This window comes from Acomys minous (assembly GCF_964271855.1).
Source record: "Acomys minous genome assembly, chromosome: 8".
NCBI lineage: Eukaryota > Metazoa > Chordata > Mammalia > Rodentia > Muridae > Acomys > Acomys minous.
The window spans coordinates 75,850,624-75,875,349 of NC_140489.1; the positions used below are offsets into that span (position 1 = coordinate 75,850,624).

Consider the following 24,726-nt stretch of genomic DNA (forward strand, 5'->3'; position numbering starts at 1 on the left):
GGAGGATGCAAGTGATGGGATAACAATTGAGTTGTACGCTGAATAAATTAACTAAATAAAAATTAAAAAATAAAAATAAAAACACATAAAATAAAAATGCCAAATATTTAAATTTTGTGTTCTCCCCTTCATAACAAAAGTCTTGAAAAGATCAAGGACATAGGGACATCCTTAAACATTATAAAATTAATTTACAGCAAGCCAGTAGTCAGCATCAAATTATACTTAAAGAAACTCAAGGCAATTCCACTAAAACCAGAAACAAGACATGGCTGTACACTCTCTCCATATATATTCAATATAGTATTTGAAGTACTAGCTGAACCAATAAGAAAACTAGAGGAGATCAAAGGGATACAAATTGGAAATGAACAAGTTAAAGCATTGCTATTTGCAGATGATATTTTAGTATGCCTCAGGGACACTAAAAATTCTACCAGGGAGCTCCCACAGCTAACAAACACCTTCAGCCAAGTGTTTGGATACAAAATTAACTTAAAAAAATCAATAATATCTATTAACCACAACAGGCTGAGAAAGTAATCAGGGAATCAACCTGCTTCACAGTAGCCACAAATAATAAAATATGATGTCGTATCTCTAACCAAACAACTAAAAGCCCTGTATGACAAGAACTTCAAGTCTGAAGAAAAAAATAAGATACTAGAAAATAAAAAAATCTTCTAGTCTCATGGATTTATCAGTAGAATTAGCATAGTAAAATGGCCATTTTGTCAAGAGCAAACTATAGATTCGATGTAATTCCCGTCAAAATTTTTACAGACTTTGAAAGAACAATACTCAACTACTTATGGGAAAACAAAAAGTCAGGATAGTTAAAACAATCTTGTATATTAAAGAACTTTCAGAGGTATCATAATCACTGATTCCCATCTGTACTACAGAGCAACCATTATAAAAACCACATGGTATTGGCATAAATGCAGACAGGTTGATCAATGGAGCCAAATCAAGGTCCAGAAGTGAACCCATATGTCTATGGTTTTTGATAAAGAAGCCAAAATCACACAATGGAAAAAAGAAAGCATCTTCAACTAATGGCCCTGGGCTAACTGATGTCTGCATATAGAAAAATGCAAGTAGATCCATATATATCATTCTGGACAAACATAAGTCCAATAGAATCAAAGACCTCAATATAAAACCATATACAATGAACGTAATGAAAGAAAAATGGGGAATAGCCTTGAATGCATTGGCACAGGAAATGTTTCCTGAAAAGAGTATCAATGGTGTAGACACTAAGATCAACAATTAATAAATGAGAACTCATGCCACAGAAAATCTTCTGCAAGGCAAAGGACACAGAAAATAGGGCCAAACGGCAACCTGCAGAATGGGAAAAGATTTTCACCAACTCTACATCTGATACTGGGCAGATATCTAAAATATACGAAGAATTCAAGAAACTATACACCAACAAATCAAATAATCCAGTTAAAGAATAGGGTAGAAATTTAAACAGATAATTCTCAACAGAGGAATCTATAATGGCTGAAAAGAGCTTGAGGAAATGTTCAATGTTCTTAGCCATCAGGGAAATACAAATCAAAATGTCTCTGAGACTGCATCAGAATGGCTAAAATAGCCGGGCGTGGTGGCGCACGCCTTTAATCCCAGCACTCGGGAGGCAGAGGCGGGTGGATCGCTGTGAGTTCGAGGCCAGCCTGGTCTACAAAGTGAGTCCAGGACAGCCAAGGCTAACACAGAGAGACCCTGTCTCGAAAAACCAAAAAAAAAAAAAAAAAAAAAAAAAGAATGGCTAAAATAAAAAAACACTAGAGTCAACTCATGCAGACAAGGATGTGTAGCAAAGGGAACTCTCCTCCATTGTTGTTGAGAGCACAAGCATGTACAGCCACTTTGGAAAGCAATATGACAGTTTCTCAGAAAACTGGGAGTGGATCTATTTCAAGACCCAGCTATACCACTCCTGGGCATATACCCAAAAGATGCTCCATCCTACTTCAAAAATACTTGGCTCAACTCTGTGCATAGCATCTCTATTTGTAATAACCAGAAAGTGGAAACAACCTAGGTGTCCCTCAACCAAAGAATAGATAAAGAAAATGTGATAAATTTACACAATGGAGTATTACTCAGCTATGAAAAACAATGGAATCATGAAATTTTCACACAAATGGATGGAGCTAGAAAAAAAAATCATCCCAAGTGAGGTAATCCAGACCCAGAAAGACAAACATAGTATGAACACATTTATAAATGGATATTAACTGTAAAGTAAAGTATAATCATGCTGCAAGCCACAGTCTCTGAGAGATTAAGTAATAAGGAGGACTCAAGGGGTAATGCGTGGATCTTAGTGGGAAGCAGAATAGAATAGGTATTATAGGTGGACTGGAGGTGGTTGCAGGTAAGGAAAAGAGGGATTGGAGTGTGGAGGATGGAGGGGGAGAGCGTGGCAAGGGACAACTGGGTATAGGGGGGCATAATTCTGAGGCAAGTCAGAAATATAGTGCAATACAAATTCCCAAAAAATCTATTATATGCCCCTAGCTAAGGCTCCTAGTAATTAGGTATACAGAGCCTAACCAGGTCATCTCCTATGACCATGCAAAACTTCAAGTGAAAGGGTCAGGGCACTAACCCAGCCGCAAACCTTCAATCTATAATTTGTCCTGCCAGCATGAAGTGGTGGGATAAAGTTGACATAGAAATCCTGGGAGTGGATAAGCAATGACTGGAAAATCTTGAGGCCCATGCCATGAGAGGGAGCTGACCCTGCCCGGTGGACCAGAGCACAGACCTCTGATGGCCAAGAGACTTAGGGTAGAACCAAAAATGCCCGTGGAAAAAGTCAAGAAATGATTCCAAATGATATTCTGGTACACACCGGATTATGCAGGAAGCCTGGCATAATCACCATCAGAGCAGCTCCATTCACCTACTGATGGAAACAGTTGCAGAGACCCAGACATAAGGCAGAACTCAGTGAGTCCCATGGAACAAGGAGAGGAAGGAGGTAGGAGCCAGAGTGTCAAGGAAACCATAAGAAAAACCACAGAATCAACAAATTTGGACTCATAGAATCCTTGTCCATGCTTGATATGAGGGGACTTGCTTTGTCTCATTACAACATGATGTGTTGGGTTTGGTTGGTAGGCCTGGGATTCCTGCTCCTTTCTGTTGTTAGGAGAAGTGGAGAAGGGACTGGAAAGAAAGGAGGGAGGTAGGGCTGTGGTCAAGAAGTAATATATAACAGAATAAATTAATTAAGAAATAAAAATACAAAAAATTAAATAAAATTTGTGTTTAGTCTTAAAGTACATATTTTGAAATTCAGAAGTCAAAATGTTCATAAGGAATAGATAATTTTCTAATTTTTTTCCTATTTGGCTTTCATCACAATGGTAATTTTCATGGGCTGGAAATTTTAAAATAAATAATGGATTTTATTATTAAGACTGATATCTATATATCTGCTTCTTCACTTTCTAAGACATAATGTTTTTGCTAAAAATATAGTTTGACTTCCCACTCTTCTTTATGTCTGCTTCCATTGCAATCAAAGAAAGCTTACCACAAGAGACTTTCTAAGTGTCTTTTAGTTTTTCCAATCTGCCATTCAGTGTTTTCTCAGCTGCAGGGGTATTGGTCGGAGGACATAACACATACTCTGTCAACTTTTTCTATTTTTTTAAATCACCAATCCACTCTATTAGACTATATAGATTTGTGGCCACAAAATATTGCCATACTCTAATGTCAGAAAAGCCAAAGAAAAATGGACTCTGCACTAAAGAAAATGAAAGTCAAAAAGATTATTCAACTAGTATTAATATCTTATCTGTAATAACAGCTTGTATTAGTATTTAATCAACCCAAATAAGTCATGATTTATTTAAAAATGATATCTATCAAATTAAACAAAGCATAATAAATGATATTTTAACTATTAATATCTTTAAAAAAGAGGTGTGCTTAATTTGAAGAAAATGTGATTACTCTTTAAAGAAAATATGTATGTTCATCTCTGTGACTTACATCAAAGGAGAAGAAACAATAAAGCTACCCCAAATGTAAGATTCCTGCAGATTAACTCACTCCCTTAGCAAGAGACGGTATGGCAATGACACTATGAAATTGTTGTGACAAAAAAAATTACGTAGGGGGCCATTCTAATTTTGAAACTGTTTGTAAAAGCAATCCTTAATAAAATAAACTGTACTTTACCAAGGGTTTACTGAATGTTTTGCAATGTAACAAAAAGGTTTTCTGGAAAATTTTACTATGATTTGAAATTAGATCTGAATAAAGCAAGGTTATCTTATTAATGGAACAATAAGACATATAATAACATGCTTATGCTGATATATTTTTAAAGTGTTTTAAAGCATTTTAACACTCAAGGAATTTTAATTATAAAGTGCATGATAATAAAAAATCACAAACATGAGGAAAAAGCAAAGTTTAAATACAAAATTACATTTTTGTAGTCCCTCATTATTTAGTATGGCCATCAATTTTTTTGTCATTTTTATTCTTTTGTTTACTATGTTTAATTGTATTTGGTAAGAGCTAAATATAATGTTGAATTTGTCATGAGAAAAAAGTATTCACTTACCCCAATTATCTTTGAACACAAATAATATAAGTAAAATTAACTTAAAAATGCATGTTCATAACAGTATTTGTGATCAACTCTGAAGAAAGCTTTGAGTAACAAAGGGAAGTGAAAAATAATCGAGTCATTTGATGGTTTGCAGAAAATATGTAGTATTAATTCCTTTGTCCCTCTGAGCCCTACTGGAAAATCACACTAACTAGCCATGATGTTTACACACCATTTCCAGAGAAAAATGTTCTCATGGTGATTCATGGGATCAGAGAAGGATTACATGAAAACACAGGGCAATATGTAATAAGATATGATAGCATGAAAAAGAACCCTTCTCTGTTTCTGTCTCTCTCTCTTTCTTCATCCCACAATCTTTTTTCTCTTGATTATTAGCACATCTAGAAAAATCCTAGCTGATATTTCACAATATTTAAATTGTCCTAAATTATTCAAATTCCAGAAAAAAACCGATGTCTATATAGCTTATGCATCATTGTCAATATAAGCAAATACTAAGATACTGCAAATGTGCTAAGGTCTGACTGTCATCACTCTGAGGTGTGGTAATGTAGCTCAGCATCAAGAAACTTGTTTATCATATGGACAGCCCTGAGTTCAGTCCTCAGCACTGCAGAAACAAAGCCAAGCCTTTCATCATTACTGTTACTCCACAGTCACTTGTGGTGTTGGCCAGGAGCCTCTGCCCACAGTGGGTCACATGAATCCATGCCCACAAGTTGTGCCTTGGATCAGCCACCTGACCTTTCTAGAATCTAGAATATTTGCTTTTCTAGAATCACCTTTATTTTAGGATTGCACACATAAAGGCATATTCCATCTTACATTTGCCTAGCTTCTTTTTTGAATATACTGTGTATTTAGAATCATTTACCTTGCTTTTATTGGCTATGACTAGCTATAATTCTGATATATAATTGTTTCATTTCACATCAAAGTGTTGCTTTTTTAGTCATCTCTATGCAGCCTTTCCCCATTATTTCTGGAAATTATTTTCTTGCCCAAATGAATTATTTCATGTCTCTTCTCTGTGGAATTCAATTTGATTTAAATCATAACTTTATCCAATTTGTCAAGATGCTTTATTTTGAATTCAATTCAAAAATAAAAAATGTCAATCCCCCTAAGTATATATTATCAATACAAACATATTCCATATTCCCTCAAGTGATTTGTAAGAAAATCTGTTTTATACCAATGGGAATGATCTCTTCATTAATCTTAATTCAGAAATATGCTATATAATGAGATGAAAATTATAACACAAAGGAAATATGTGATATAAGTAACATAATTTTTCACTTTATTACCCGAACACTATTGGTATCACACTAAGTTAAATTAAACTGGATATACTTTTATCAGTCAAATCATTCTAAAGGCAATAAAATAAGTTACATAATGATGGTTTTTGAATTTTTACTGTTTCAAAATAATTGGGGAATGGAGAGTACACTGGTAGTGTTCCTAACTCTTTCTGTGTAGAGCAAACTGCAACTCAAAAGCATTATGATAAAATGATAAGTAGGGGTCTGTCATCCCATGTAGGCACACTCCTGTGGAACACTGAATGTGCAATAAGCCATCTCTTATTTCTTCCATCAGCAATGTCCATTAGAACTCTGGGTTCTCCTTGGCTTGCTTACTTGGTATTTCACACCAAAATGCTAGATATTATGAACGTGAAACATGTATTGGCAAGCTGGTAAGGGAACTCAATAGTAGGGGATATACCTAGCATGAGTGAGTGTCTGGATTTGACACTAAGTAGTGAAAAAATAAATAAGTACAACTAAAACTATTAGACTAATACACATATTTTATCAATAACTATTGAAATATATTGCTATTTCATTTACCCAACTGTGATTAGTGTATGCCTGGTCATACAAAGTCCTGGATTACCCATAGACTATGTTTATGTCACAATAAAAGGTCCAGAAATTATACAACATCATTGATTCATTAACAACATCCATTTAGATTTACATAAAAGCAAACCATTTGGGAACTTCTTAATTATCTATTTTTAAAATCTACAAAAATTAGCTTGGCATTGTGGGTCCAACATATTTTTCCAGCACCAGGGAGGCTGAGGCAAGAGGTTGCTGTGAGGACAAGGCCAGTCTGAATTACTTAATGAGATCCAGAGCAGCCTTGGTTACAAATAAATAAATCTACTAAAATCAATGAAGTCACAGTAGAGAGACAATAATTATTTGAAGGATCATTTATTTAAATTTTTTAATACAAAATACAAAGACTTGTTCTGCATGAATATATAGCATATGAAAAATAATGCATTTTTGCCGAGTCTAATTTTTCAGAAGACATTCAGAATTTCTCATCTATTCTCTTGAAGAATTAGCTTTGTTTGGCACTTGGTTTCATGTTATAAACAATTTCCCCTGTTAATTAAACCATATCCATAAACATTAAGAATTTAAAGACATAAAATCAGACATCCGCCATACAAGACACTTTCTGCAAGGTAACTGACTTGCCTATGATCTTAATGTTCTTCAAGCTATTAAGAAGAAAACTTGAGGGCCTAAGTATGTTCTATAATGTATCAGCAGCAGTTGATAGTAAATGCAACAGAAGATTTGTTTTGTCTGTGGTACAAGAATATGTCCTATCAGACTCTACCTCATTTCTCTACTTGAAAACAAGTAAGCACATACTGATTGTCTCTGACCGACAAAAAAAAAATGTATAAAAACACAAGAAGCTGGCTGTGGTTGTCAATGAGAAAGCCTATTTTCATCAGCTAGTATGAATGCATTTGCTAAAATTAGTGAAGACAGGAAAATGACTTAGGGGGTAATATATACAGAGTTTCAATACATTTTCTATCCACTTGGTGATTTCAGGCACTGTGGCTGTTCAGGATAAACTATTTCATGGGTTAACTTGATAGCAGTTTAATTTTCAGTGCAAGCAAAAGCAAATACCTGCCCAATGTCACACACATGACCTGGTGCAACTGGAATGTTCAAAGCATTTTTATTTTTAACATATTCACTCTGGAGACATCTTGAATAAAAACGTCTTATCAAGTTTGCTCTTGGTAGCAATTTAATTTTCAGTGCAAGCCAAGGCAAACATTTATCTCCCTCTCTCTCATATACAGGAACAAACGTATTTGGAATACGTTCACCTTTTCCATTCACTGTGGAAGCATCTTCAATAAAAGGCACTTAGTGTAAACCTTCTATCAATCATGAGAAACAGACTTGAGATGCCTGCATTTAATTATATTAAGCAACACTGCCACAGTCGTCTGCCATGTAAACGATGTTTGGGTAAGCCTTGCCATCGCAATGGTGCTTCCCTGAGAATGGAGCTGGTCTCTGTATGTATCATAAGTGCGCATGCTCTGAGCTGTGGTCGCTATCCCGGCTGTCGTCATTTGCTAGTGAGTCCCCTGTCTGTTGCAGGGTGGCTGCACCAATCCCTGACAGCTCTGATGGGAGAAGTGTTCCCTTTTTCACATTCACCAGTTCCTTTTCTCGGGCTGCAGCTCCTTGCTGGCCTCCTTTCACCCGCTTCCACTTCATTCTCCTGTTCTGGAACCACACTTTCACCTTGAAGGAAAAGGAATAAATAAGTCAGCGAAGGCAGCGAAACGTAGTTCCGTAAGGGCCTGCTCATGGATATCATGATCAGTGATTACACAAACCATACAAGGATTGCACTGAATCGCATTGCATGTGCATCATAATTGAAAATGCTTCGACAGTGCACACAAATAACTTTTGTAAATTCCAACAATTAACACAAAGTTAGAAATAAGAAAGGAAGCTTGTTTTGGAAGCATTAGACTGAAGTTTCTCTGTGAACCAAAGTAAACATTATATTTGTCTCTGTCACGTTTACCTATTCTCTGAAATTCCTCTTTGAGATGACCATAGAAAATGTTCTTGTTCATTTGCTGATAAATTTGTCCCTGAAGGGGAGCTATTTATTGAAAATATCCCCTAATTTGTGATGACGTACATTAACTCTCATGTCAATGGAAAAAATGTAATTCACCTCAGTAAAGGTCCAGATGCTTTTTGATTCACATGAAATTATGTCCCAATAAAACTGTAGTAAAGAATAGCCTCAAACACACTGTTGCTAAGTTAGGGACTGTCTGTGGGCCCTACTACGCTTGCTTTTCCATATTCTACAGGAAGTCTATCTTCTTTTCTGGCGTTCTTTCTGCTCTAGCCTTTATGTACACTTCTGTTGCAAATATCATTAACAGTTGTTATGTAGCCACAATAAAAAATCCTCAGGATTTACCATGCAACTCCCCCAGGTAAACACCCAGTACAATATACACTCCTCCTCAGTACAACAAAAAAAGACAGTTTCCCCTAAGTTAGCTTTCTTATTGATTCAGTTATGTATTCATATTGACAAACATATTTCTCAAGGCTTATATTTATCTGTATTTTTCTAATAAAATGAAGACTTAGTGTGTTCTTATTTTGCATTACTTTTTAATTTCTGCTAAAGGAAAACATCATGTTCATGAAATCTTTGTTCCTTTTGTTAGTTTTTTCCTTCCTGGTTTGCATAACTTTGCAGTTCATTTCTGTAATTTATAGGTTTTTGTTGTTTTTGGTTTTGCTTTTTTTGTTGTTGTTGTTTTTGTTCTTTTGTTTTTTGTGTGTGTGTTTTTTTTTTCTTTTTGCAAGCTGCTCTGGGCCTCCTTATAAAATGCTCCACCCCTTTCCCATGACCACCTTTCCCCTGGGTTATAACTCCTGCTAAGTGCTATGCCTTCACCAAACTCCTGTACCTTTGGCAAAAGACAATTTTATATCTGACAGAAAAATACCTCACACTCCTATATCAACAACATTTAAACACTGATCACATTCTCGCTTTTTACTAATATGCTAAGCTGAGGATAATGAGGAGAAGTGTGTTTAACTTTCAAAGGCATTAGAATAACACCGTGCTGCAATGAAGTGAGTGGACTGTTTGCACATTTGCACAAAGAATTACTAGATCTTTCTCCGCTCCAGCCTTTCAATTGTGTCACTTTATATAATAGCTAGAATCATTTATCATATGTTACCTCAGTATATATTAGTCCATTTAACAATACAGAATCAGAAAGTATAGCAAAAGACCTTTCGATTTAAAAGTCATTGCTACACATTTAGAGGTTATTACAACTCACTAGACAAAATATCAGTAGCTTCATTTTTTTAGATAGCTACAGGGGCACAGAAAGCAAGACTGTACGTCCTGTTTGTGAACTACTTATATTTTCTTTTTATTATTATTAATTTATTCTTGTTACATCTCAATGGTTATCCCATGCCTTGTATCCTCCCATTCTTCCCTCCCTCCCATTTTCCCCTTATTCCCCTCCCCTATGACTGTTCCTGAGAGGGATTTCCTCCCCCTGTATATGCTCATAGGGTATCAAGTCTCTTCTTGGTAACCTGCTGTCCTTCCTCTGATATTATATTTTCTTTTTAAAATATTATTTTAATTTTATAATGATGATGTTAAAATAAAGCTTAAGTGACTTGAATTGAATAAAAGTCACATTATACAAAAGGGAAAAAAGCTGCATGACATAACCTTGGGACTAACTTAGTTTTCAGTGATGAGTTTTTTTTTCCCTTTACTTTGGTACCTGTTGTATTTCAAACACATATTCAAGATATAAAAAGTAATATGTGTGAAATATGTGAACTCCATTAATATAATTACTATAAATTGAGTGTTTCAGCCACTTGACTTAATTAGGTTTGTAAATATGGGACTATTTTCCTGTATTATAACTTATATAATTATACTGCTCTAGTTAATTACCTTAGCAAGCCTCACATTATATGTTGCCTCAGATCTGTTCCACATGAATAGCGTTCTACACTCACTTTTTCTTCTTACTTTGTGTTTGAGAGAGAGAGAGAGAGAGAGAGAGAGAGAGAGAGAGAGAGAGAGAGATGAAAATGTTTGTATTTGTGTTACTATATACTGATGAAAGCAACTCTTAATGACTTATTACAACCATAGATTGAAACATTTCTCAACCCTCATCAGAGAAGAATATGTGTGCAGTTTATAGTAATTAATACCAAGACTCTAAATAGATCAAGGTAAAGAAAATAATAGGCCATAGAGTGGGATATATATCATGCACTGCCTCCTCCCAAGGCTCAGGGTTCCCTGCCAAAGAGTGGAGAGAAGGCATTTAAGAGTCAGAAATTGTAGGTGACAACAGAGAAACAGTGTGCAGGATAGTTACACACATTAATTTGCAGTGGTCTAGACAGCATGATGAGACCTATGCAAGCCCAAGCAGACCAAAACCAATATGGACAATAGAAATGGGAATGAAATCCTGACCGCAGTGGTGGAGCTATTGGAAAACAGATTCTGAGTGCAGGAGTCAGTTTTCCCTAAGAGTGCAGCTTCTGATATGCTAACAAAACTCTAGTGAAGAATATCAAAGAATATTTGGATAGTGTGTGTGTGTGTGTGTGTGTGTGTGTGTGTGTGTTTAAAAGCACACAAAATTGGCTGGATAGTGCCTTAAAGGTGGAACAAGAAAAGTGGCAGTGACTGTAATTAAAAGATTATTTAAAAGTATACATTTTATAGGCAATTACAGAAAAAAAATCAATGTTGAAGCACAGTAAAGATTCACTAATTACACAGTAAGTTTTAGAAAATAAATAATTATTTATCTAACTAATTCTGCTATCAGTCTAAATGATAATATATTTACACTCTTTTTATAGTGAATTGTCTATCTGTATTTGAATATTAAAAGCTTCTATCAAAATGAAGAAAATATTACATTTAAGGAATGCTATTAAAATTAGGATAACTATTAAGTAATATATGATTAGATATAATGTTTTTAACAAAACAGATTTTAGTTACATTTCTAATTGTTATTTTATTTTAAAATGTGAAAAATTAATTCATGCAAAAAGAAATAAAGGGAATTCAGAGGTACAATTAGAACAACTTAATTATGGAAACTGTGCACAGAGTTTTCTAAGAATATATAGAGGCAAGTTGCGGGTTGCATAGTGAATTGATTTTGCTGATAGCCCAGCATTATTGAAGTAATAGGGTATTTCTGTTGCAGACTGAACGGTTGCTCTCCATTAATTCTTACATAGAAATCCTCTGCTCAATATGATGACATGGGAATTGGGGTCTTTGACATTTTTATTAATTCATGAAGGTGACTACTTCATGGGTTACTTTTCATGTAAATTACTTATTGGTCACATTAATATTACAGAAGTAACTTCAGAGAGTTAGCAAGCCCTTCGGCCATAAAGAGAGAGGAGAAGGCTGCCTAAAGAAAAGTCGTGTTTTGAGGTAGATAATCAAATGAATTGAGAAATGTTTCATCCCATTTTAAAGAACATAAATTCTAAAGCTATCTTATGAGTTTAAAAGGCTATGATGTTAAAAACTCCAAGTTCCAAAGTTAAAAACCAAAAACATTTCACTGGAAGTGATTCCCCAACATTTTAGAGAAATTTGTCTTTCAATCCCCCAAAATAGAAAACATGATTATTGAATTGTTGCGTGTGTTTTAATCTCGTGAATTCATCACAAGAAACTACCATATGAAGTGAAAATAAAATTCTAAAATTTCTAATTTGAGACACTAGATAAACATAAGTGTATAGGAATAAAATTTACATTTGGCGCAACACATTCTTCTCCAAGCCCATCAGCCTTTACCACTGTTACTGTGTTCAGTGTTCCTGTCTTGTAAGTTACAGCTCTTACTCTCTAGCTTATTTAGACAGGATTTTCTTTCTAGCACCCAGAACAACAAATATTTGTTTTACCAATGCATTGATCCAATATGCCGTGAATAGCAAGCCCCAACTGTGTAGTTGTCTTATTCAGTGTCTGCTTTTTTGCCCACTATGGTAAATAAATATGAATAAAGAAAGAGAAACATGCTTTCATTTGTGCCCCAAATTGATTTTTACTACTCTACAAATACAAACTTCAAAGTGGCCAATCCTAGACATTCCTTTTTTTATTTCATTGAAAATTTGGCATTTTCTGACAGTGTTTCTCTAGATATTTAGCTTTGGCTAAGAATTTAAATTATAATGAACATATCATCCTTCCAGTTAACTTACAACTACCAGAAGAAATTTGCAGAATTGGAAAGAAAATGTACAATTCTATGATTTTAAATATTTGAGAACTTGAGTATTTCTTCAGTCTTTGTTTTAATTTGTTGTGCTTTTATCTATTTATTTTTTATTCACTTATTTGTTTTTATTTTCTGACTATCTTACAATACAATTGTTGCCTTATGCCAGGAATGACTTATAATGACGCTTGTCTTGACACTGAGCTTGGCTGGATGATTTACAGTAAAGAGGGGACATTGGTAAATAGGGGATAAGCAGAAGCTTTAGGGACCCTTATGGTTCGAAGTTTGGTCTCAGTGTTCCTGGGAGCACTTTCCCCACTCTGAAGAACCCAGGTTAGCTGATTAGAGGACCAACCCCCTGCCCCCCCCTCCACGAGTAACTGCAGACAGCACTTAGTCACTGGATCAAAGACTGCAGTTCTGGGATGGATTTAGGGGAATGCTGGGGAAACCATTCTAAAAGCCAGACACACAAAACAATTAATAAACCTAATGTTGGCTATTTTATGAATTCATTAATATTTGGTGTGGTTCATTACACAGAAAAAAAACAAGCTTCCTTAAAATTGAAGTGATATGGAAAGACAATACTATTTAAAACAGGATTCACAGCTGTGTATATATAGCTGTTGCATACAATTCAACATATCTAGTCAGTTAGGAAGAAAGAATAATTATCTAAAATACTTTCCATATTTTCCTCAGTTTACAGAACCTTCTCTAAAACTATATTGCTCTTGGACAAATATGAAGCCTGTATTCTGTGATCAAGTGATGAAAGATGATGGTCCAGCACTGTGTGGGTAAGCAGGGAACTTCTTCCTTTGCTCCTGGTGAGAGCTCAGTGCTCCATCCATCACTGTATAGATGGGAAGTCAGCCCTAGGTAAAATGGTCTAAAACATGGAGTCTGACCTGGAATTCATTGTGTCTACATACACTAATGTGTAATTTCCCCCATTATTTAACACAAAAATAGATCAGCTATCTGATGATATAGGTTTTAGATCCTGCTTTCTGAGATGCCAAATGCTACACATTCACAGAGGAAACCTTGTATGTTATTCGGGGGAGAGGAAAATGTGGTATTCCAGAGCTCAGGAACCAGTCATAATATTTAATAAAATATAAACTGCCAATAAAGAAAACCACATAAGAGTTTTCCTCTGTATATTTTCTCTAAGCAGAAGTAACCCACAGAAGCTGAAATCTAAAAATTAGCAGAAAGGAAGGACTACGATTTAAGGAACTGGAAGAAACCACTTGCTATGGTAAGGTGTGTAGTCATTTGTCCGCACCCTGTTGGGAGTTCCCTGGTCCCACTGGGGGCCCTGGAGGAGGAATGTACATTGAGAGAGGAAATGAATTTCTTGCCCTAGTAGTGCCTGCTATAATTGCACTGTCCATAAAGATGTTTGCATTTGCCCCTCAGGAATGTTTTCCTAACTAGAAAGGCTGTTAACCATCTGTAAGCTGGATTGCCCTAGGGTAAATATGAATTTACAGAGGGAGTGCTCCCTGAGTGCTAACAGAAAAAAAGTTATTTCTCACCCAAATAGACCCCAATAAAAGCATCTATAAAGCAATTGATTTAAGTATATCACCTATTTCTCATTAATTGGACATATGGATCATTAATACTCTCGAAGCATTGTGGAGGGCAGACTATCAAATAAGTCAATTTTAAAATATTTTGATTAATAGAGAGTAAGTATTCTAATGGTCTTTAAGTCATTGCTGTCCACCATTCTTCAGCCTTTTGAACCGATGCTACACACCTTGATTGTTGCAGAACATTTGAGCGTAAACATAGGGAATAGGGGTCATTTCCAGGTGAAAACATTTCTAGGTCACAGAACTACCAATTCTTTATCACCACCTGTGGTTACCAACAGTGCCTCATGTCAAGAATATAAGGACAGTGAGTTACTGTTCAGAATGCTGTATTCCTGATACGTGTGGAGAAAATAAACTATCAAAAATTGTGTTTTCTTGTGTGTATTATTTAGCTTTAAAGGTTAATAATGTTCTATTACAAACATGGCATGGTCTATCCTGACCTGTACAGACAATTAACCTTTTATTACACCCAATGAGGAGTGCTTAAATATAACCACAGGAAGCATTTCACCATTTGCTCGCATTATTTAAAACAAACTGTGTTTTTAAAACAAACAGAGCAATATCACCATCACAAAGCAGACCTTATTAAAAATCAGTAAGTGCACCGTACATTCAAATACCATTTTTAATTTTTTATTAACTAAGTTTAATCATCAAATAGTGGAGACTTCTAATTATAGCATTTGAAAGCCGTAAATCAAAATTCAAATGTAAAAGGAGATTGCAACGCAGCAAGCCATGCAGCGATGACTCCCACTTTACCTGTCTTTCAGTGAGGTCTAGATTCACTGCTATCTCATATCTTCTCAGTCTGGTCAGATAATTATGATGGGCAAATTCTGCTTCGAGTTCTCTGATTTGCTCTTTGGTAAAAGCTGTCCTTTCCTTCCTAGGTTTGCTGTTCACTTCTGACTTGTAATTTCCTTCCTGGGAATCTGGGGGAAAAGTGCAAAAAGATTGGCGTTAACACAGTCATGCCAATGTGTGTAATCCCACCACTCGTAGTTACTGAATAATTATTTCTCCAAGTGCTCTCCTAAACAGGATCGACAGTGAGTAAAGCCAGAAAAACAGACCACATCTCCACAGAGTGAGGGGGCTTTCTTCTCCCTCTCACTCTCATATGGACCTTTAATTCAATTTTTTTTAAATTTTGTCATTTTCCTAAACAAAAGTTTAGTCACCGAATGATGGAAACTTGTTGTTGGTATTTGCAACTACACATATATATGTGTGTGTGTGTATGTGTGTGTGTGTGTGTGTGTGTGCACGTGTGTGTGTGTGTGTGCACGTGTGTGTGTGTGTGTGTTTTCTGCTAACTAACAAAATAATTGGGAAAGTTCTTTACACAACAATAAAACATGAACATATTCTTTAACTTCTAAAATGGTACTGTGATAATAAAATACACCAAATCATTATCAGAAAACAATTGTAGGAATAAAGTGTTTTCTTGCTATATGTACAGAATGTCTAAATATGAATGAATATGAAATCCTCAAAGTAGTGATAACTGTGTATATGATTATTTTTACAGGGCGAATGACTTAGTCTCTGTATGGGCAGCTCAAGCCGAGGGGGCTGGAGAGATGGTTTAGTGAGTACTAGTGTTTGTTATTTTTAAAGACTACCTAAGTTCTATTTCCAGTATCTATATCAGATGGTTCATAACCCTCTCTAACTCCAATTCTAGGGGATCTGATGTCTTCTTCTGGCCTCTGTGGGTGCCTGCCCACGTGTGCACATACACAGAAATAAATAAAAATAGAATAAACCTTTAAAAACAGTTTACTGTTAGACAAAGCATGTGAAAAGTCATCCATGAATTTACTGTTCTTTTGATTTCCATCTTCGTCCCTTTTTGCAGATAGCTATAGTTTTTCTTATGGCACATACCTCATAGGTCAATATTAAATGTATGAACAAAAGTATGCATATGACTTATGTATGAGAAGTTTTAATTTTTGTTATACATGACGATAAACACTAGCTACACATACCAAATATCAACTATCCACATCAAATCTTTTAACACCATATGAAATTAGGACAATAAAGTGGACCATAGTAATTCATGTTTATATTCAGGCATTAATATAACACAATGCATATATTTTATTTAGCTTTTAAATATTCCTGAAATGTAGGCTTGAAGCTGTTTTCTATAAATTAAAAGACAGAATTATGTAAAATAGAAAAGTCAATCTGAATTCGCCATGTACACATGGGGAACAGTAAAATTGAAATCCACTAGAGAGGAAATTTTGAGGCAAACAATTTGGAATTGAATCTTATATAAATCTAAGCTGACCAGATGTGATTTCGCACAGAAGGAGCACTAACAACTTTCCATATTGACTAGGATCCCCACCTTAGCTGGTCAAGGTTAGGTTTTCTATCCAGGTAATGAATGCTTTATGACATACAGCTTATGATACCTTAGGATGCCACTGTAGCTAAGTGAGCTTATAATAGTTGTCAGTTCCCAGGTAGGCCTGTTTATATAATGTTAACATCCTGGCTCCAAGTAGAACCCAGAGTTCACCACACACTGGTTCTCAAGCTACATATTTGTCAGCATCCACACTGTTGTAACAATGAGCTATTCTGGTATAATTTCCAAGTGAATGATTTTTCACCCTATGGGCTCTTCTGGCAGGCAGCATAGACACAGCATAGAATGTTTAGCTTTAACTTCCCCCCTAGAATCATTCCTGCTCACATGAATCAAGAGTTTTGCCAGCTTTCAGACACTCACACCAAGATCTTGGCTGGTGATTCTTTATATGGAGACACTGGTCTTTTTCCTTCAGAGAGGCAAGTCTGGAACCTGATGGCCAAGCAGCAAGTTTTTTCTCACCAGGAATTCGGTTTGAATGGCTTGAAATTCACACATTCCCAAATGTAAGCATGAATGAATAAGTTCACGTGGGGGAAAGGCTATTAACCGGTATTTATTTTTCTTTCTTTGACATTGATCTCCACTGGCTTTTGAAATATTCCAGAGTATTTCATAAACACAACACATACACACCAAACATGTGATGGGTTTATATATGTAATCATTATGACTAGAAATATACAACAGCCAGTTTATAGAGCCAGCGACTAGATTTAAGCAAAAATCTGGCTATAATTCAGTACTTTGATCCAAGAACAATTTATGAAATGACTGAAATCCAAAGTAAAATTGCTAATAAAGAGAAGTCCATTGAGCAAAAAGAAGTAAGTTATGTGCGGTTATGTTTGCAGCAATTACAGGAGTAATCATTGAAATGAAGCTAACACGAAGAGCAGCTACGTGCTTCTTGGAGAGGAATAGCAATTGGGTTAGGTAAAACCATTGGTCCTCTATCCACTGCACACCTTCATGGTGGGACATATGATTCTTAAGTCTTATTAACCCACAATGTTCCTACTCTTTCATTAAAAACAAAAACAACAAGCAAACAAACATGGTATTAGACCTATTTCTTTTAGACTTGCATCTCCTATAATCTTGAGTTTAAATAATTCCTTTATGCTTTTCAAAGCTATCACCTGCTGACCCTAAGTTGCCACTATTATCAACTGACTGCCTATTCTTCGCTGGAAAATTGGTAGGCCGTTCGGAAGAGGCTTTTGGCAAATTTCACATTAGCTTCCATGTGTTTCATAGCTGTTTCAACTAAAGCAAACCTCTGTTTTCTCCAGTGTCCCACATCCTCTGCCAAATGGTAGGTGTTGAGGGGGGAGCTGGAAACTGACTTCTTTCTTTGCTACCACCATAAGTACAACTTCAGCATTTCTATGATAATTTTTTTACTTCAGATACCTTTATGCGCTAGTGGGGGCACCTTAGCATTCCTGCAGCACTGCAGATATGTTGACTTATGTCTTCAGGTACCTTGGCAGGCCCAGATTCCTGACCTTTGGCTACTAGGACTATGTTAATTGAAGAAGTCTGCTTTGCTTCTGTGAGGGATTGACACTGCCCTCCAAGGATCATTTCTGTCTAGTGTTTAGAACTGTTGCACATGTCACATTTTATTTCCTCTAGTACAAAAGGAAGCCAAAAGAAAATAGTTTTTAAGACAAGTGATGTGAAGGATCAATATGTTCATACATAGTACACAATGCTTTTTAATGTGATATAAGTAATGAAAACATGATGAGTATGCAACCTATAATTTAACTATGTCTATAAGGTAGAAAAATAGAAAGACGTCATTGTAGAATGACAATAAATTCTGATTCCTAGAAATATTTTAAAATCAATTCATCTATTCTCATATCCCAAAGAAAATAGTGAATTAAGGCAACTTCAAATATGTTTCTCTAGGGTTGAGAAAGACAGAAGCAGAGAGAAGTTACAAAAGTAACATTTCAGGCTTGTTCCTAAACTGAGAAAAATTAATAAATGAATTAGGTATAAAACATTTGAAAAAAAGCAATTCCCAATTTGTGTGTGTGTGTGTGTGTGTGTGTGTGTGTGTGTGTGTGTGTGTGTGTTTTAACCCACCTAAGTTCTCACACTTTAAATATGCCTTCTTTCCTAGAGCAGGCAATGACCTTGCCTTGGCACCTCATTGCGTTCCTGAAACAAACTGGAAAGCATTATAATACTTTTCTTCCTGCTTCTTCCAATCTCCTTTGTAATTTTAAGATGACAGCAGTCAACAGAATTCTGGCCACTTTGAATAAACTAACTGTTCCATCATTCCTTTTACTTCTTTAGCTGGCTGGTTGGTTGTTGTTTGTTTTTCTTTTTTTGTAAGTATCAATATTAGAATTTGGTTTTCGTTGTTGCCTATTCTAAGTAAAATTCTTTGACTTTAAATAATGAGGAATTAAAATGAATTTTAGTTTTAATCATTGCCCATCCCTATGTAGTTCTTCCTGGGTGGAGGAAAACAACTCCATGGTTCTTTTTCCATGGCATAAATACAAGATGGAATCCACAAAGAATTAAATACATTGATAAAATTTAACATTATGAGTAATATTGTTCACTCCAAATGTGTTCAATACAAAATACTTTAATAAAACAACAACAACAAAAATCAAAATACCAAATTTTGGGCCCTAATGGCAAATCTGTCAGCCCTCGGAGGCCTTGAGGACAGGACCAAGCAACAATCTCTGGTAAATTCTTCCACATAGGAATGACTCAGCATGGTGCAAGCCCTGCCTACCAAAAGCCACATAACAGGAACTGATTGGCCCCACACCTTATACCTCACCCACTCCCTATACTCTATATAAGAGATACCTGCCACAATAAACTTGAGACCTTGCTTCAACAGACTCCTGACTCAGTGTGTTTTTCCTCCTGGCATCAGGGGAGGAAGCTGGGTCATCAACACTCATCATCCCGCTCAGCCCCCAGGGAGAGGAAAAGGCAGGTCCGAGTCCCCTCCCATTCCAGCCCTACCTCCTGGCTTAAGAGACCATGGGACCAAAACTACAGACTATTTAAATATTCTATTTACTGAAATTTAGCAAAGATTTAATTCCTGACACTTCTCACTACAAATTTTAAATTACTTAATTCAAAATTTACTACTATACATTTTCTAGGTAAAATGTTTTGCAATTATAGGGTTAGGAATTTTGCAGATATTAGGAATTGCACCTATAATTCTAGAACCAATAAAGATGTTGAGGCAGGAGGATTGCCACAGGATGCTGGCCACTCTGGGCTCAAGAATAAGACTCTGTCTAAATAAAACTAAACAACAAACAAACAAAAAATCAGTTCTGGTTACAAGCCAGACATGATGGTATGCATCTGTAATCCTAGGACTCAGGAGTTGAATCAAAAGGATTAAATAATAATAATGATAATAATAATGATAATAGTAGTAGTAGTAATAGTAACAAACCAGTGGTAGAAAAACAAGGAAGGACAGAAAGATAAGAGAGGAGGAAGGAAAAACTGATAACAGATATCCAGAATTAAAATCATGCCTCTTATTGTATTTTTCAGAGGAAATAAAAGGTACAGAATATCCATCTATCTATTTGAACATCACATGTGGTTGGGTTGTACCAAATGCAAAGAGCTCTAGTGGGCCATGCAATCTCTAATGAAGATATTTGGGCATAGATAGTCTATTCCATCCTTCTTCGCCGTATTCAATTTAAAGAGGCACCTCTTTTGTGGACTTTCACCAACCCTTTGTCAAATTTACAATATCTTGTCATTCTAATGATGCTTTCTTTCATTCCTTAGAATGTAAACTTGATGCCAACCATTGTCTACCATAGTGAGACACTGGAGGCAAATCCAGCTGATGCTCTTTTTTGTTCATTTTAACGCAAGAAGGAACACTGACAGATTCTGCAAGAACATTCATTCCTCTACCCATGAGCCCCATCAACCTCCTATTTAGCTTGATGTCAGAGAGTAGATGGAGTTATGTGGTATTATTTTGCATCTTCTGAGAGATGTAGACAGAGGAAAGTATTTTCACAAGCTAAGGTGACTTGGCGGTAGCTACAATGTTGTGACACTTCTGATTTGCGCCTCTCAATAGAGAAAAAACACTTAGCTTTTTTCTGACATAGGACAATATATGACTTTGCATTGCAGTTCTAGATAAGTTTGTCCTTGTTCCTTTTGTAACTTGGTAAATCTCTTGTAGGTGTAGGAGACAGGGCCAGAGTTGCTTCCATAAATAAAATTCAGTGAATGTCATCCCTGCATAGCTTGTGTTTACCTCATGATTTTGAGCCCTTGTTTTGTTGAGTCTTCATGGTGACTTCACAATATTTTTACAGTACTGGCAAAATTGAGGCTTCCATTGTTTTTTAGGTATATTTTGCCTCCTCTCTAGGCTGTAGGAAATGAGTCATATGGATTTTCTTTGTGTGTCTTTGTTTCAGGTCCTATAGACTGGATTCCAAAACTGCTGGATTTTCTTCCTCATGCTTTAATTATGGACAATGATTCGCTCTGGTTCATTTACCTGAACTTCAGCTTCAAATCAAAGAAATTATTACTTACTACTTCTGTATATTGGTTTTCAACCATCTTTTATATAGCTTACATAATCTTTTGGAAGAGTTATAGATAATTATGTACGTTTTGAATCTGAAATGATATATTTAGGCATGCTCAGATATAAAAATACCAAAGTTTCAGTAAGTTAAAGTGTAAACTTAAAAGAATGAGGAGTGAATATGATCAAAATACATCAAATGCCTATGAAAATGTCACAATGAAACCTTTTGTGTAAAATGAGTATGTCAAAAATAAAACACAAAAACTGTATAACTAAAGTGTTATATATTATACAAAATTAAGGAATAAATTGCACAAAACTATCATGTTTAAAACCTCACTGCAATTGATATTTTGAGATAGATACTTGTCATCAGATTAAATTCCACTGAAACAAACATAACAAACAAACAAAATAAAGGCCTCAGTGACAGGCTGTTTTGGGCACTACAGAGTGTGTCTATTGCAATCTACTTGTTACTCACTGAACAGTCAGGGAAATTCTGACCTCCTAGTTCAGCAGGTAAATCATGAGCACTTCAGTACAGTATAAAATTCATGTAAGCAACAATATGACTTTAGTGTAGAACATACTTATGTAAAAATACTGTTCATTCCTTGGAAATTATTTTAACTAGCTACATCTGGAAACCTTCTAATTGTGACATATAAGTGTTGCTAGTAGACACTAAGAAGAAGATCACCCCTAGTGGAACATCACTGTTTGCAAGTAATATTTGTGGCAGCGTATCAGTGGTTTGACTTTGAGCAGTGTTCTGTAGATGTGACCAATGCACTTTATAAATGTGAGTAATTCATAAATGATTAACATCAGTTTCATGATGTGATTTTATCAGTTTGTCTGCTAATTTGTGAAAGTTGAGTGCAGATAAAATTACTCAAGAAGAAGCCATGGTCAAAGCTAACTTGTGTAACCAGGTAAGTGCATCAAATAACTAAATAGAAGTGTTCACACCAGATACCAGGATACAAATTCTGTACCAATTTCCTGTGCTGTCTTTTCATGGTGAGATAGTATCGGTGGATTTCACTAGGCATCTTTATGTTTCCACTGGATGTAAAGGCACATGCTGACCAACCACATTCAACTATTTGATGAAATATATACTTCAATAAACAAATACTGGTTGAAGTAATAAACATTAAGGATACAAAATTTATAAATTATCTTTCTGCTTTCTGTGTTTACAAAAAAAATGTCCTTTGCATATATAATATGGTTTCTGCCTTTGTGGTTTTGAGACATATCTGTGTTATGAAAAACTGTGTTTCTACATTTATGTTTCTTGTGCTTTTCTTTGTCTCTATCTTTTCTGTTTGTCTTGTCTTCTTCTGTGTTGTTTTTTTAACTTATCTTAATCAATTTTATTATTATTATAAATTTATATTCATGTTGGTATTTTTATGAGAGAGGGAAAAGGGGTGTAAAATAAGATTGGTGAAGGAAGTGGAAAGGATATAGGAAAATTATTATATATCATAAAATATTGTACGTAAAAACCTATTTACCTTTTCATATTAACATAGATTGAATAATGTCACCTTTAAGATATGATACTAAATTAAGCAAAATGTTCAAATAGATTCTCGATCAAGCCAAAATTCCAAATTCAGAGATATTAAAGTTTCAGCCTAGTCTCTAATACATATTTGTATCAGATACATATTAATTTCTTCTTCAGCACTAACATCAAGCTTAAGTGAATTTGTGAATCATATAAAACAACATCTGTGTGTTGGAAACATTTAATAGCCATGTGTAGCGGATAGCTATGAACAGTGAGGAACTAATACTGAAAGAAAGCCACAGAGATCGAAACCTATAATTTGGATAGAATTAGAGCTAAAAAAGCATTTTTAAGGTAAGAACATTAATTTGAAACTACAAGTCAACTTAAACATCTAGAAAGTCTAGGAATCATTCAATGACCTTGGGGGGGGGGGTTGCTTTATTTCACAATGTAGATGTGCACAACAGGTCTGTGTGCTTTTTCCAGCTAGTCTGTAAGTGAATCTGAGCAGTGAGCTAAGATTCTCCAGTAAAACTGGTGAGTTGACACTTTACAAGGCCCAGTGGGATCAGCACATGATTTTTTGTTTCCTCTGAATATTTTACAGGAAATTCGATGACTCTTACCAAATCTTTTATACACAAGAAACTGGAGATTGTGTGTGTGTATGTGTGTGTGTGTGTGTGTGTCTTTTTTTAAAAAAATACCAGCACAAACTCCATAGATTTAGGAAAATATTAAGACATACAGAATATCTGAATAACATTTAAAAATAAATTTTCAATAAATAAATGAAGAAACGGTTACTAACACAGCATTTATAAACCCATTCTATGTATGTAGCCTTTTTTGTAATACTATTTGTATACAAATTTGTTCAAAAGCATGAGTTGATAATTAATTCACTTAGCTATTTTAGACACTAAAATAATCATGTTGACAAATTAATAACCAAGAATTTATATGCTGATTTTGCTTTAAAGTCCTAGTACCAAAGTCAAATTTGATAAAAAATAACAACAAATGGTACATAGGATAACACGGTAATCATTACTTTGAATTGCCTGAGGGTCTGGTCCTTGCTGCCTACATTAACTTTGTCAGTTGCTGGTAGGATAGCATCCTCATGTGACCAGTTTCTCCTACACAGCACTGCTGGACAAACGGAACTAATCTTCTGAAGATTCATCTGCACCATATCCATCTTCTGATATTGTGCATGAAAGGATTTTCTCAATTATGAAATCTAAACATGGTAAATGAGGCTTTCGTGGGACATGCCCCTTCACTTACCAGGAAACCAAGACAGAGGGGAGGACATTTTAGTGAGACTCTAGATGAGAGAAGCATGGGAGAATGGCAAAGTAGAAGGATCCAGAGGGTCCTAGAAGCCTACAAGTAGAACATTATGAAAGGCAGATTTGGGCCCAGGGGTCCAGCTCAATCTAAGGCACCAGCCAAGGACAATACAGGTGGTAAACCTTAAACCCGTACCCAGATCTAGACAATGGACAGAACACTCTCCACAGTAGAGTGGAGAGTGGGATATTACTTTCTCACATACTCTGGTGCCTCACCTTTGACCATGTCCCCTGGAGGTGGAGACCTGGTGGCACTCAGAGGAAGGACAGAAGGTTACCAAGAAGAGACTTGATACCCTATGAACATATACAGGGGGAGGTAATCCCCCTCAGGAACAGTAATAGGGGAGGGGAATAAGGGGAAACTGGGAGGGAGGGAAGAATGGGAGGATACAAGGGATGGGATAACCATTGAGATGTAACAAGAATAAATTAATAAAGTACAAAATAATG

The 24,726-nt window shown here is 35.5% G+C and overlaps 1 protein-coding gene across 1 annotated transcript in view; it reads right to left on the reverse strand.

Annotated features, from left to right (window-relative positions):
- Positions 1 to 4,499: 4,499 nt before the first annotated feature.
- Positions 4,500 to 24,726, reverse strand: part of MEOX2 (mesenchyme homeobox 2) — a 56,498-nt gene continuing 36,271 nt past the window's right edge. The window contains exons 2-3 of the mRNA XM_084793578.1: positions 15,158 to 15,330; positions 4,500 to 8,205 (exon numbers count right to left, since the gene is read on the reverse strand). Coding sequence (XP_084649704.1) covers positions 7,981 to 8,205; positions 15,158 to 15,330 — 398 coding nt within the window. The 3' untranslated portion in view covers positions 4,500 to 7,980. The remainder of the gene's footprint in view (positions 8,206 to 15,157; positions 15,331 to 24,726) is intronic.